The 16245-nt window shown below is 37.6% G+C and overlaps 1 protein-coding gene across 1 annotated transcript; it reads right to left on the bottom strand.

Annotated features, from left to right (window-relative positions):
- Positions 1-2535: 2535 nt before the first annotated feature.
- LOC130012370 (uncharacterized) lies at positions 2536-15815 on the bottom strand. The gene is made up of 3 exons (XM_056100177.1): positions 15491-15815; positions 15062-15145; positions 2536-2546 (listed from the first exon to the last, which is right to left on the bottom strand). Exons 1-3 carry the CDS (start codon positions 15813-15815, stop codon positions 2536-2538), a joined length of 420 nt encoding a protein of 139 aa, XP_055956152.1.
- Positions 15816-16245: the final 430 nt, after the last annotated feature.

Genomic DNA, 16245 nt, shown 5'->3' with positions numbered 1-16245 from the left:
GTAGGGTATTACGTGAAGGCCTTGATAAGATGTACGTAGTTAAAGCAAGATCAAGACTTCTATTGAAGATGGATAGAATATTGATCTTCGTGTCCAAATCTGTGTTTTAGCACCTACTTCATTCACCAGACTTTCATTGCCATATTGTCAAGTGTAGTTACCGAAAACACACAATTCAATTCTTAGACCTTTATGCCAATTTCCATACTTTTGTCAAGTCAAAAGTGAATAATTTTTCAGATTAAAGATACATTATGTACGTGCTAGATTTGCCTGTCGCAGGTCTCTATTTTGGCTTTAAAGGGGCTAAATCGCTAATATTTGGGACCTAGAAATCGAGACAAATGGGTTGCAACGCATATAATAATGTAATGTGAATGTATATAAACTGCTTTACATTCAATCGTTTCCATTTTTACTCTAATTTCAAATCACTTATGTTCGGCGAAATACACCAGATTTCTCAATCGAATGACAATCTCTAGCGTCTGGTTTTTCTAGTCTACATAGTATTTATTGCGCATACTCTCCAGGTATGAATATGCCGTCACTGTTTGACATGACTTGTTAGATATGCCTAGCCTCGTTCTTCGAGTCCCTTGATAAAAATGGGCCTGAAACGCATTATGGTTCAGGATGCGTGTACCATTGGTAAATTGTTTATTTTGTCTTAATATTGGATATCAGAAGCTCATCTTTTCCAGGTAAAATCACAACATCAATGTTGATTTAAATTGACAAATAAATCGTGTTTTCAATGTCGAAGAATTTGGATGATATTGAGTTAGAGACTTCGCTACTTTAAAGATACATTATGGGAGATAAGATAACGAGATGGCAGTTCTCGCTATAATAGTTAAAAACTAGATAGTGTAAAGGTAATTTGCTGAAAATTTCAGTCAAATTGATCCACTATGAGCCGAGAAAGAAGCCGGTGAAATTTTTGCATAGTCTCGGTTATCAATACTAAAATCATTAATATAAACAGCATAGTCTCGATTATCCATTTTTTCTGATTTAATTATCTTTGGCCCTTAGCGGCATAAAGGAATCTAATCCAGCCTACATCGAAGGCTAGCTTTGATATCGAGAGTTTATTATGGTCTGGATAAGTTAATTAATGTCTAATTGATAATTTAGGTAACATTTCAGGCCTAAAGAAAGACTTGTAATCAGCAGATTTTGCTCTTGCATAATGCATGTTTAAATGTTATATAGATCGTTATTGAGACATTTATTCGCATGACATTTCGATAGCCGACTCTCTGGCTAGACAGTCGGATGAAAGAGATTTAAATTTATTAAAACCCCAGCGAGATTTAAATATTTAATAATAAAATGAATAATCGAGTCTCGGGTGTCAAGTACCATTGCTTGCAACTAAAATAGCAAGAACGACCAACTCTTTTATCTAAATCGGGGGTGGGGACCGAATGGTTAGCGCGTGAGCGTTGTATCATAAGGTCTGCCATTGAGTCCTCTGGCGTTGTTTAGATTCCCAGACTATACGTAACAAGGAATAGGGTCACCTGTCGAACCGCGTGGGTTACTCCGGGCCCTCCAACTGTTAAAGAACCCTACGTGAAAGCAAATTATTGAAATGAAATTGAACCATATGAGTCCCGTAATGACAGGGTTTGTGTCGAGTAGACGTTAAGCCCCATTCCTCTCTCTCGTTATCCAAATCCTAACATTGCGCATCTTGCAGACGATCACGAATTAGTATTATAAATACACGAAACAATGTGAATCAGTTTTGTCTGATTTTATTTGATTAAACTAGTTCAACTCAACTTGAACTGTCTGCTTATCTGTTGAAAGTAATTGAGCATTTATCATTATATTAAAGTTTAAACAGTGTGCATCTTGCAGACGATAAATAATTAGTATTATAAATGCACGGAACAATGTGAATCATTTTTTTCTGATTTTATTTGATTAAATTAGTTCAACTCAACTTGAACTGTCTGCTTATCTGTTGAAAGTAATTGAGCATTTATCATTATATTAAAGTTTAAACAACGTGCATCTTGCAGACGATAAATAATTAGTATTATAAATGCACGATATCTTGTGAATCAATTTTGTCTGATTTTATTTGATTAAACTAGTTCAACTCAACTTGAACTGTCTGCTTATCTGTTGAAGGTAATTGAGCATTTATCTTTATGTTAAAGTTCAAAAGATCTTTTTGTTCGGTATAATTTAATCCAATTGATTGATGTACAAACTTTGGATATATACATTTTAAAATTATTATTATAAAAGTCAAATCGTGAAAGTTGAAATGTCAGCAGAGATTATAATATTCAGTTTTCTGCTGATACCATCTACACGGTATAATTGAATACAGTATAATTGCATAATTGTAGGCTCGTTGCCAGGATTTTTTGTCTGCTAGTATGTCATCTGGAATGGTTCATTTTCACCCAGCTCAAAACTTAAATAATCATGTTAGCGTGACTAAGGTGTTAACTGGAATTTCTAAAGAAGGATTAGCTGTAGTCTGTTTCACATTGGGCACTGTTTATTTCATTAGGTTAAACCTAATAGTAAAACAAAATCACTTGATAATATTTTATTCAACATTTATTATAGTAAAACATGTTTATTTTAACACTTTTAATGTAAATGGAAAAACTTAATATAAAAAATAAATAACTAAATAGCACTATGAAATGAGCATCAACATTAAAAATATATATTTCATATGGGCAAGTAAATATTTCATACTTTTTACTCTAAATCGACAAGATGAGATACCGCATCTACATAAAGCATGATGTCTCTTTGACCATTTCGGAACTGATCTTTCAATGCTTGAAATCTCTCTTCTAGTTCACGGTAGGCTTTCTTCTTTGGCCTGGAAATGCCGTTAGCACTGAGCTGTACAATTCTTATTTCAGTCAGCGTCTGCTCTCTTTTCATCACAGTAACAAGTTTATAGATATTCGGATGCGGATGGCCAACAAGCTTATTTAATTTGCTGTGCCAGCCCTCTACGTGATTTAATTGAACCAAATTGATTCATTACTTTGTAAAAAATCACTTCACATGACACTTATTAAACGGTTAATCCGTATCTTATTAGGTGAACACATTTCAGCTACAGATCATAATCCCCCAACCCTAAACCCTTAATCCCCTTAATCAATATTTTGAGCTGGATGAGAACACCCCTCTGGAATTTCCCCCATTGCCTGCTGGATGCTGTAATACCTTCTGGAATTTCCCATCCTTTGTGTGATATCATACCTTCTGGAAGTTCCGGAATTTTGTCCGAAACTTTATGGAATTTATCCATCTCCCGTGGGCTAATGTCATATCAGCTATAATATTTCCCTATCCCATTTTGGGCTACTGCTACTTAACATTAAAGTCAAATGGAAGAGAATTACTAGTCTAATCCCATATACAGACATAAACAGAGTTATCTCCCATTCTACAATTAAAGCTCCAAATATTATAATGTGGGTATAGAAACGAGTGAAGTAATGGACTGATAGAAGGCCTTTTGATTTATGTAGGCTACACATTAATCTCTCTAAAAATGAACGAACCTTGATTGTACATACTTATCGGTTTTCGACAGCAAATACGAATGCCCTTTACGAGAACGTGTCACCCTGGGGTTTAAAGTCCACGAATCACGAACTAATTACCAATCTGATTAAAACACAGATCCAATTTCGTTTCGTATTTATAGTTCAAAATTTCGATTTTACTCTTCTTTACTACACTTGGACCTAGAAATTGACCCAAATGGGTCGCAAAGCATATAATAATGTAATCTGATTGTATATAAACTGATTTACATTCAATTGTTTCCGTTTTGACTCTTTATTTCAAATCAGTTATGTCCAGCGAAATAAGGCATGTGTCTCAACCCTATAGACATTTCTAGCGTCTGGTTATTCCAGTCTATTGAACGGGCTCTCCAGTTGAATATATCTAGCCTCGTTCTTTCTGGTCACTTGTTGCAAATGACGGTAAAACGCACTATAGTACACGATTCGTGTACTAATGGTAAAATGTTTAATTTGTCTTAAATATTGGATATCAGAAGCCTACCTTTTCCTGGTAAGATCACAACATCAATGTTGATTTGAATTGACAAATAATTCGTATTTTCAACGTGTAAGACTTTGGATGATATTGAGTTAAGAGACTTAGCTACTTTAACTAGTGTTCTGCTTGAAATGAGGGGTCAGCCAATCAAATGGTCTGTCAAATCGAGCGTTTGACCTTTTTTGCGCCGAACTGTGGGTAGACATTAGCGGCAATAGAAATCAAAACAAAGCAAAAGTAGATAAAAAATACATGGCGGTCGCTAATCGGTTAATCGGGTCAAATGTTATAGAACGTTAACTCCCACTATAGCTTGTTAGATCTACATGTAGTGTAGGCCATCGAAAGTATAAAAAACGAAACGAAATATAGATCTATATTTTAATTAGATTGACTAATTACCAAATTGTCCAATAAATCAAAATATTTAAAACATTTAACAGATTATTACATTTTTCTTTTCTTGACCCGCTTGGCAGATATTTCCTCAATTGACCTCAATACGTTGAATTATTTTAGCCAGTACTCGCGCATTACACACCAGGAATCGGGTATGATGTCATCACAGCCATATTGTGACATCAGGTCATGTCCAAGGAACCAGCCATCCGAGTATAATATAATTCTTACATGTATTTTTGAAGCCTAAGACTTTTTTTCAAAGAGCGCTGGTCCCCCAATAACATCAAGAGGAGTAGCGGTATGTGTCCAGTTCCTTGTCGAAAAACTGTATGCTACTGCCAGTTTGTTTAGCTCAAGATTACCATGGTGAACCCCATGCTTGTCGTGGAGCAAGACCTTGTCAGATATTTCTCTATGATACAAAACGATCAACCCAAACAAAAACTTAGGAATACATTTAGGGGTGGGATTCCCATCAACCAAAGATCCAATAAAATTTAAAGTGTAGGAAAAGGTGTATCGTTTCAAATCCTATATCATCACGAGCTCGCTTAAGCGATTCACAAAGCTCGGCAACTGTAAAATGATCACTGTAACAATCGTCACCACGCGGCTCGAAATTAAGTTAAAATTGATCCTTGAGACCTAACAGTGACCTAAAGACAGCTTTGCTTCACTCGTGCCATCTGAAATGCCGCAATATGCTCCATAGATACGTATAATATTCTTTGAGACCTGGTCGTGCCACGAAGACTGTTTGCTTGACTTCTAAGAGTCGTAACTCGTTCCATCTGAAATGCCGCAATATGCTCCATAGATATGTATAATATTCTTTGAGGCCTGGCCGTGCCACGAAGACTTGTTTACTGTCAATTTTTTTTACTGACAAGTGAAGTCAAATGGGAGAGAATTACTAGTCTGACATAAACAGAGTTATCTCCCATTCTACAGCTAAGCATCCAACTACGTACAATATTCTTTGAGTCCCGGCCATGCCACGAAGACTTGTTTGCTTGACGTATGGTTCTATGAGCATTCACTCTTGCCATCTCAAATGCCGTGATATGCCCCATGGATGGGTTAGCCTTGATTTAATATAGTAACTTGTTGGAAAAAGTCCAGTATACTATTTAGACAACTTGTAATAAAATCCATAGGCTGTTCAAATCATGGAACGTATCTAAGCTTTGAGGAAATGCAACAAATTTCTGTGCTAAGGGAGATAACCGCTCCTGGCCCACTTATGCTTCAGATTCCTTAACATTTATACTATTGTTTATGGAAACATTTAGACTCATTCGTGGTTCTTGGAATCGTCTAACCAACTACATCTTAAAGATCTGAAGCGAATAAGGTCATGGGACCATCTGCATCATCTAACCCATTTGTGTCAAACTCGGAAGAGACCCGAGGTTGTAAAGGAAACCAACGGGCCTTATGCAACGTCCACCAACCGAGGGCTTTCGGCTGGAGATGAACCATATTTTCAACCGGGATTGGATATTGGGTCACTGCCACCCATATCGTCATTTACCCTCCATATAAAATCCTGAAATAGGACTAGACAGCAATGGTAAGAACGTCAGCAGAAAGCGCAGTTGTGGCAGGGGGAACCACGTCGGAAAATCCAGATGAACTTTCTCGGCCAAAGCAGTGATCGAACACGCGACCTCCAGGCTAGCAAGCCAGCGTCTTACCCAGCGTGAGTCCTTAACTATTGGATATCAGAAGCCCAACTTTTCACGGTAATGTAACAACATTGTTCGAAAATAAATGATGATATGGAGTATCAGCTATGGATAGAAGGTATGAATCTTAAAACGAACAATCTATCTTCAGAAAACCAGAAGATCTAAACAGAATAATGAAGAAGATGTCCATGCTAAAACCGTGCATGGGTGTATTTTAAAAGACCTAGTAAATGTATCTGATTAGACATTGCCAGAAAAAGAACAGTCAATTTAAACAAGAAGACACCTTTAGCAAAAACTTCGAAAGAAAAATTATCAAAAGCCTTAAAGGGACAATAACACTCTCGCTGGCTTGACAGCTCCAGTAAATAAATATCAGCCTTATTCTAAGTATTAGATGTTTAAGTGTCCTACCTGTTGTGTAAATTATCCATTTCATCCTATTTTACTTGTCCAGAGGGTTCGAAAATATTTTTAAATCCAACTCACATTTGAAAAGGTTTACGTTAGGCTTTTCAGATCATTTAGTTGAATTTTTCCAATTTTTTAAATTAGGTGTGTTAAGATGAAATTTGTATCATCAATTAATTGGAATATTGTAAAATAGTACAATTTGTTGACCAGAATAAAGATTAGGACATATTATTCTGTTACAACAAGAGTGGTATTGAGCCTTTAAAAGATATCAGGGTAAAAAATAGTAGATTAGAAAAGGAATGAAGAACCATTAAGAAAAGATTAAGGATTGAAAGCAAAGACGTTCAAGAACAGTTACATGGCAGCTTGTTAAATATAATGGATAGAGAAACACTTACAAACTCTTTTCTTGACTCGAAGGCACCCCCCCCCCCCCCAACAATTTCGCAAAACCCAGATACAATCTTTTGACTCCCCACGGACGATATGTTACATATTTATAAAAATTGATTTTTTTTTAGGTGATTAAAGATCTGGAAGAAATGGTAAAAGAACTGAAAGATGGGTGGTTTGGATTCATGGTGAAATGACTATTAATTTAAATATACGAGAATCAAAGATCTGATGCCAAGTGCAGGGGGACTGTGCCACCAACAAGTACACAAGACAAATCCAAGGACAATACACAATACGCAGAAATCACAAACGTACACATTAGATCAAGTGAATGTATCCGGGGGATAACCGTACGCGTCCACTGCGCTGTACAGTCCCCGTCATGTTGTGTTACAGACTTCACTCAAAAATGAAAACTAGCAATAAGGAGGAATATATCCCAAAACATTGTGTAATACTACTACATGAAGTATGAATGTAAGCATATTGAAGGGAGAAATTACCTTTACAAGTAACCATATCGGTGAAATGTATATATAAACCAGCGGCTGCCAGGCAGTATACGCCCACATTTTCGAGAGATGGATAGAAAACAAGCTAAACGAAAGTGATTTTTCCTACAATCAAGGGCCATAATTCAGGAAATTACAATTCGATATGCGCAAATATCGAAAGGAACCAAGATCTTTGAGTTATAAACTTACATTTCAAGTTTCAACAAAATCGGATAAAAATTGTGACCTCTATAGGGTCCACAACCTTGATATACCATATTTTTACCCTATTTGAGAACGAGGGGCGGCCATTTTGTCTGTCAGTTTTGGGCCAATTTTCACGAAATTCGAACTCAGTCGACCTTAGGGTGTAACGGTGATATAATAATACGTTTTTTTAAATCAGATAAAAATTATGACCTCTATAGGGTCCACAAGCTAAAAACGTGATTTTTCGTACAATCAGGGGCTATAATTCAGGAAATTACTGTCCGATATGCGCGAATATCGAAAGGAACCGAGATCTTTGGGTTATAAACTTACATTTCAAGTTTCAACAAAATCGGATAACAATTGTGACCTCTACAGTGTTCATAAGCCAAAAACGTGATTTTTCGTGCAATCAGGGGCCATAATCCATGAAGTTACGGTCGGATAGATGCCAATATCGAAAGAAACCGAGATCTTAGGGTGATAAACCTATATTTCAAGTTTCATTGAAATCGGATTGTGACCTGTAGACTGTTCACAAACAATTGTGGACGGACAGGGGCGACGACAATATACGTCCACATGAAAATGTGGGCGTATAAAAAGTCAGGTAACCTACAACTAAATGGTCTATGTTATAGTGAGAAACGTTATAAGCGTTCGAAAGAATTGAGGTGTATTGACTACAAAGTCCTATTTACCACAAGACAGAGGAAAAATAATACTAAATACAAAAAAGCAAACGGAGAAAGCGCGACCTGTCTCAATGACAGCGAATCGTCTGCTGAATGACGTGAAGTAAAAGGTGGTAGTTTGCCAAATGACGTCAAGAGTTAAATGTAATAAAACCATGGAGGTATATCACTCGGCAAACCTCAACAGATTCAAGTACCCTGCATCCAATCTCGGCTGTATGACAAAGTCCGCCATTAGAACTACTTTCAAGTTCCCGGATTACAATGGCGTTGTCCATGACGACATTGATGACGACGTATTTGAAGAATGTTTTATCTTACAAAATTTTCAAACTTTGAGGCTGTTTTTCTTTCAAGTTTATCCGATTTTCTTTAGACAAGGGCACATTTGCACTGAAAATTCACACACTCTTCGAACGACGCAATTTTGAGAACTTCTTTCTAAACGCGGGCAAGTTTCCCGTATAAGTAAACCGGTGCCGCATCGCAAATGTATAGGCGTAGGTACATATCACTTACTGTCATACAGCCGAGGCTTGATGTAAGGTACCGGAATCTGCCGAGGTTTGCTGAGTGGGAGGTATATATATATGACCCCCATTGACCTAACGTTAACGTCATGGGTCGTCACTGTAGACCGGCCGCCATGTTTCAACCGATAAAGAATGACGGAAGTGTCCTGATGAACGCTAGGTAAACTAAGGGAAATAGACTGACAGAGGGCGGACAAGCCCATTAGAAAAGCAGTTCTAATTCAAGAATGTAGGTATGTGAAAATACCCCACTTCCCGCAGTCGAGATTTCTCGCTTCCGCCTTGCTGACGTCACCCTCTATTGCGCAACGTTGGAAAATTGTACTCCTACAAAATTCACTTCCGACTGTTTGTTTGTTTACATTTTGGAAGAGAACGTTATTTGATTACGTAGTACACGATTCCACCCACAATCCCTCGCGAATTTATTAAAAATGGCCGTAGGAATAATTTTTTGAGCTTCAGACCAGCAAAAAATTGCTAAAACCATACGAAAATCAACGATTTTTTTAAAACGAAAACTGAAGTAAGTACTTTAATAAAACTATAATCAGTCGATAGATCTACTTTTTAGTTATTTCTCTGGGATTTTTCACTCAAGTTTAGGCTTGCGAATGATCGTTTTATGGTTGCGAGAAATTGATGGACGGCCGATAATGACGTCTGCGTCTTGGTCACGTGACTCATTTGGCGCCATATGATTTGTGTGAGAGAGAGAGAAATGGGGTTTAACGTCCGCTCGACGCAAACTAGGTCATTTCGGGACTAACATATGGTTTAATTTTATTTCAATAATTCGCTTGCGCGTAGGGGTCTTTAGCAGTGGGAGAAAACCCACGAGGCTGGACAGGCGACCCTACTCCTTGTCACGTTCAACCGGAGAATCGAAACCCCGCCAGTTGACTCAATGACATACCGCATGATACAGCGCCCGCGTGCTAACCATTCGGCCATCCAACCCCCCATATGATTTGTCTACAGCTTTGTTTATAAACTCTACGAGCACATGCGTTTGTGTTTACTAGGCCTGTTTGTACTAAGTTGGCTTTATAATATTTCTACCTGCAATGAATTTTAAGTTACAGAAGATTCACTTCCCGAGGCCATTTTAATTTTTTTCCTTGTTTCTTTTTTTTTAATTTTTAATTTATTTAAACCTTTGTATTCACAGAGCTCTTTAAGACAGGAACTTCTCTAGGTGGTCTCCGTCTAGGTGTTGTAGGTGGTTTTGTAAATGACGCCTGTCTTGCTGAACTGCAGGCTTTAGGACTTATTGGCAAACATCTTACAGGACCGTGGATGAAAAAGTTTTACACTGCAGCAAACACAGCTGAATCAAGGTGGTCAAGAATCTAATTGAAAATATCCTTTGTACGCTTAAGGATCCGCAGCGGTTACCGTCTACCAAAACCTATCTGTTTGGTGACCCTCTGAATTTTGCCCAACAACCGAGCCACTAAGATCATTACCAATAACAAGTCTGAAGAGATGATACCAGCTTGTTACAGTTCTGGAGCGTCTGTACAGTAGGTACTTTAGTATTGAAATGACAGAGAAACTGAGGCCAGAAACAACATCAATCCGTCTACACAATACAGACTCGGAGGAGATAATGGGCATGTTTAGTGCTGTTAAAACAAGGGCTCCGAATGCCACATTATGTTTTTTATCATCGCGGATGCGAGCTTGCAAAAACAAGATTGTTACGTGTGTAGATAGCCTTACTGAAGACAGAAGGGAGATGGTTCTAAGAAAGGCTGTGGCACTTGGTCGAAAATAACGAGACCAAAAAAGGAGAACTCAGAAAGACCTGCAGCAAGAATTGATCAGTCGACAGAAAAAGAAACGACAAATTAAGGATGATACAGAAAGAAAACAAATGGAACGATTACTGAAGAGTGAAGGTTTTGAGGCATTGAAAATAATTTATCCTGACCTTGACTATACACAGGCAGATATTGCTTCTGAACTCCTGGATGGAAATGCGGCAGGGAAGATGATCTGCCACATGTGGTCTTTTGATCTGGAACCGTACAGTGGAATGGTCAGAAAACGATATAAGAACAAAGACTAAAAAAATGTGTCTTATTGGAGACAAGAAGGAATAGATAATGCGACAGATCATCAGATTTCAATGTATTTCTTGGTGATTGATTTATTGCACGGGGATCTGATTTATGACAATTAACATAAGCTGGAGATGACAATGGTAATGGTACAAAAGCCCATGCCTTACTTCTACTTAGTTTGTAATTATTAATAGTAATGGAACAAAAGCCCATGCCTTACTCCTATTATTTAGTATGTAATTATCTATAGTAATGGTAAAGACAGGTTGCCAGGCAACGAAACAGACACTCACAGAAGCTAAATCGTCCAGTCAGTCAACAAGAGTTGTCGCATATTTTTACTTTGAAACATTTTATATGAAACATTTATAATACACTAAAATTGGATTAAGAGTAACAACTCATTAAGTAATTATCAGAAAATCATTACAATTGTTTGGCCCATGCTAATGTTTAGTATACAAAACATTTAATATCATGGATTTAGCTGTTCAAGTTATCAAAAATCAATGGAAATCAATATACTTGTTCGTCCCAAAACCTTAAACTCTGTGTATCAATCTAATGTCAATCGAAACGATTATATATAGGCGTAAACACGGTGTATAAATATAAAATCAATCAGATGATAACTTTGGTCTCTACAGCATCCACTAGATTTTTTTAAAGTGATCAAGTGTTATCAATAACTCTGGCGGTAATTATCGGAAATCGTTGAAAATGCGTATAAATTTAAAATCAATCGGATATTAACACGAACTTTGAAAGTGATCAAGGGCCATAACTCTGACCGTAATTATGGTAGCCATCTTGGAAAATTGCTGTTCCGGGCCAAAGTATTAATGATAGGTCAAAAATTTGGTCAAAAGTTCAGATTTACCGAAAAATTGTCGCCATCTTGGAAAATGGTAGCAATCCTTAAAAATTGCCGATCCGGGTGCAAAAATTAATGATGGGTCAAAAATCTGGCAAAAAAGGGTCAAATTTACAGAAAAATGGTGGCCATCTTGGAAAATGGTTATCACCTTGGAAAATTGCCAATCCCGAACCCAAAAAGAAGTAATAGGTCAAAAATATGGCAAAGAAACACTGCTGCAATTTTTTTTCTACAGTAAAATACATTATATTGTCATATGAATGATCATACTGTTTTACATTCCCTTATGATAAAAGAGCGCTATGGTAAAGAAAGAAATTGTCATATCATACTTATTTAGCAACCGATGTTTCCTCTCGGCAACCTCCATTCATTGAAATTAAATAGAAATCATTTCGTGGTACTTTTATTTTTTGTCACACCTAAACAATGTCAACCAAAAAAATGATTGAATGGTCTTAACTTACTGTCCTAAAACAAAATCGTTTTGGTTAACTGGTTCATAATCATCATAATGACAACCGTGGATATGGTATTGGTAGGGTGTATATTAGCGTAGAACTGACGAAATCATGTTTATTTTATTAAGTAGAATAGTAGCCCCTCAAACCAGTAGAAAAGATGAACTCCTAGTAGAAGTTAAGGTTGTATTTATTTAGACGTTTCGGACTAAGGTGTCCTTCCTCAGTAAATGAGTTGAATGAAGTTGTTGTTGTTAGCGTTTAACGTCCGCTTCCACCGAAGGTGATATCGCAGACAAGTTCATTTTAATGATCTTAGCGCACGCGCAGGGGTCTTTGCTGTGGGAGGAATCCGGAGTGAACCCACGAGGTTGAGAAGGCGCCCCTATCTCCAAGCTGAATGAAGCGAAGCGTGCGGTATTTATACTAATTGATTGTGACGTAACGTGATTATTTAGGATGGTATATGAGTAAATTGGATTAATCATGATCATCTGGGAGTGATCAAGATTATTCAAGAGGGTTTACATGTAAATAAGAGAATTTTGATAATAAAATCTAAAGTTTTGAATAAAATTGTAGAGCGGGGTCGGGTACTTTCGGACAGTTAAGCCCACCTGTTCATAACCTCGTTATTTCTGAGTGGAAACTGAAAAAAAATACTTATATGAGATGTTACGAATGCGATTATACGAACCGGAAGCAAAAAATCCAGCTAAGTGGAGGCTCGCGTGTGCCGAATGAAGTTGAACTACACACGCGCATTCGGGTATTGTCGGACATGTCGGGTGTATTCGGACAACATTTCGGGTCTATCCGGACATTTTTACTTTTTTTAAAAAAATAAGTTGTCGCACTCTAAATGTTTTATTTACACTGTAAGTTAATTCAGAGATTTTTAATTAGTTGTATACTGTACAAAAAAGTAGATTTTATTGAACAAATTTAACTGTACAATTGAATAAAGTAGATTTTAATGAATTTTTTTTAACCAAGTAGCACAATTTAAAACAATTAGAATCTGCCTAACAAATCAATTTCATCTAGAATTTAATTCATTATATTAATACAACTCACTACCAATACAAATATTTTAACCATGCTGCCAGAAAGTTAGTAAATTAACAACAGTAATCGCACTCGAAGTATAAATTCTCGATCTCCTCCTCGTCGAAGCCCATCAAATCTATGATGTGTACACATCTACGATGAAACCACCGTGGACATTTGTTGCACCCTATCCACAAACTAGCGTCTTCCTCTTTGTATGGTAGATCACACCTGAAACACATATTTGGGTTGACCTCGGCTATATCATCACCTGAATCATCGTCAACGGAGAAACTTTCGCTTGAATCCGTGTCGTCGTTTAATTTACGTTTTTTTGTTTCTTTTTCAAGCTTCTGTAAGCGTTTTTTCTCTTCTCTCTCGTTCTTGTTTCTCTCTCTTTCTAGTTTCCTTTGTTCTTTAAGCTTCCCCTTTTCTATTCTTTTCTCCTCTCTCTCTCTCGCTATCTTGGAGGCAATTTCATCTTCTTTGTCCTGTTTTTTCTGCAATAACAAATTCCTAAACTTGTCACCGGTTATGGCTTTTGGAAGGGGGGTCCTCTTTGGGCCATTAACTTTAAGCGCGACTTGTGGTAATTGTAAATTCTGTTCAAACGCTGAAGAAACGAATGATGCAACTGGAGCAATAGGAATCGCGGTCCATTGTTCTACATTTCTTGAAGATGGTAGGGGTGTAATGTCGGCAGTTACGGTGAATGAGGATGATGGCTGCAATGGAAGTGATGACAAGGGACCAAGAGGTGCTATGGATGCACCGGGTGGCGATGATGGTGCGTTATTCGGAGATAGTAATGAAATGGAGGAAGTTGACGGCCCGACATTAGAAACAAGAGTTCTAGATGACGATGATGCGTGAAGGGGGGATGTTGATGGTCCGACATTAGAAAAATGGGTAGTAGATGATGATGATGTGTTTTCGGAAAAGTGGACGGTCTGACATTAGAAATATGAGTAGTAGTTGATGATGATGATGATGATGATGATGCGTTTTTCGGAAAAGTGGGCGGTCTGACATTAGAAATATGAGTAGTACTAGTAGTTGATGATGATGATGATGCGTTTTTAGGAAACGTAGACGGGCTGACATTAGAAATATGAGTAGTACTAGTAGTTGATGATGATGATGATGCGTTTTTAGGAAAAGTGAACGGTCTTACATTAGGTATACGAGCTGATAATGTTGATGATGCTGTATATGCAGGACCAAATGAAGCTGCCAATGATGATGATGGACGCATTGATATTGGTGTTGATGAGTGCCCAGTAGAGGAGGATGGTGGAATAGGTTGCTGAGTATTTTGCCTTATAAATATCTTACTGGGGTCCATTTTTGAAGTTTTCAAAACCATTGACGGATCCATAGGAAAAAGGCCCGCATCCCTAAACCCCTTTACAGCGTTCTCAATTGTAGTAGCCCTGACCCAGGCCCCCTTGAAAGTTTGTGCAAAAAGCTGTTTTGTTACGACCTGGCCAATGTGATCGGATTGAAATTGGCGCACGGACTGTTTCCACATTTCTTTCAGGGTGCCAAAGAGACGTAAATCACAAGGTTGCATTAGATGCGAGGCGTGTTCCAGTAAGCAGTATAGAACTATACCATTCTCCCTGCAAAGATCGCAGGCATCTAATGTAAGATGGGTAGAATGCCCATCGACAAAGAGGACAACGGGTCGACGGACACCTCTCTCTACCACTTCTGATATGAACATATCCCGAAGCCAAGTAGAAAAGAGTTCGCTGTCCATCCACCCGTTCTCCGTCCTGCCAAATGATGCCTCTTCAAATCCCTCAAGAGGATTATACGAAAATCGCTGCCCGGGAAAAACAATCTGAGGCTTTGTGTACGTGTAGTGTCCCGCAGCACTCATGGCTGCCAAAACTGTTATTTGTGTTTTGTCTGACGAGGTGAAATTATAGATATTTTTTTGGCCTCGTTCTGCAAGAACTTTACATGTTTTTGAGCAAAGAGGGAAGCCGGATTCGTCCGCGTTGTACCACCTGCTCGGGTCGGCATATATAGTGCTGTCTTTTATTTCTATAGACATAAATTCATTGAAGTCATGAAACCACATAGTGACCTTTTCTGGAGTCAATAAAGCGCGCTCCTTACCAAGCTGCATTGTTGTACGGACAGATATATTTGGATGGCGTCTTATAAATCCATAATACCAGTCCTTGCCAGGCATATTATTTTTAAACGGGGTTATTCTTGTATCTTTGTCTAATATACTTTTAACCTTAGCTAAAAGTTCATACTTTGTCCTACCATACCCAATTTTGGACATATTGATGATGACCCATTCAGCCGAAATATTTTCTTCGTCAGGGGACAAAATGGTTCTTGGGATGGGAATTAAAGGAGTTTTTTCCTTTAATTTGTCATGCAGGGTGCTTTTAGGAATCCCATATGCAATAGCGGCCTTCCGCACCGACATGGTTTTATTGTTGACCATCTGCATAGCCATTGTCATCTCCGGATATGCATACCTTAATTTTAATTTTTTAGGATCTTTGAGTCTAATCTGATGGCTCATACTGAAAATTTTTTTTAAAAAGACTAGCTATTGATATTTTTTTTTATTAATTTACAATATTAATAAAGGATACGAAATAGACAAACAAAAATATGAAGATATAGATCTACCAAAAATTAGATAAAAAAAAAAAATACGACGAAAAAAAAATTGACCGGACAGACCCGATTGACTCGGAGTTGCGGAGTGTAAACTCGGAAGGAAGGATTGTATTCTAATCGAATGCACCCTAGCTTAGCCTCGTTTTCATAGCAAAGGACGGAACATAATGTAAACATAATTTATGAGAAAACAAGAATATAACAGTAAAGTAGTCCGTAGATGACTTATA

Source organism: Patella vulgata, chromosome 4 (assembly GCF_932274485.2).
Source record: "Patella vulgata chromosome 4, xgPatVulg1.2, whole genome shotgun sequence".
NCBI classification, from domain to species: Eukaryota; Metazoa; Mollusca; class Gastropoda; family Patellidae; genus Patella; species Patella vulgata.
Note: the sequence above shows the minus strand (reverse complement) of the source record. Positions and strands in the feature narration are given on the sequence as shown.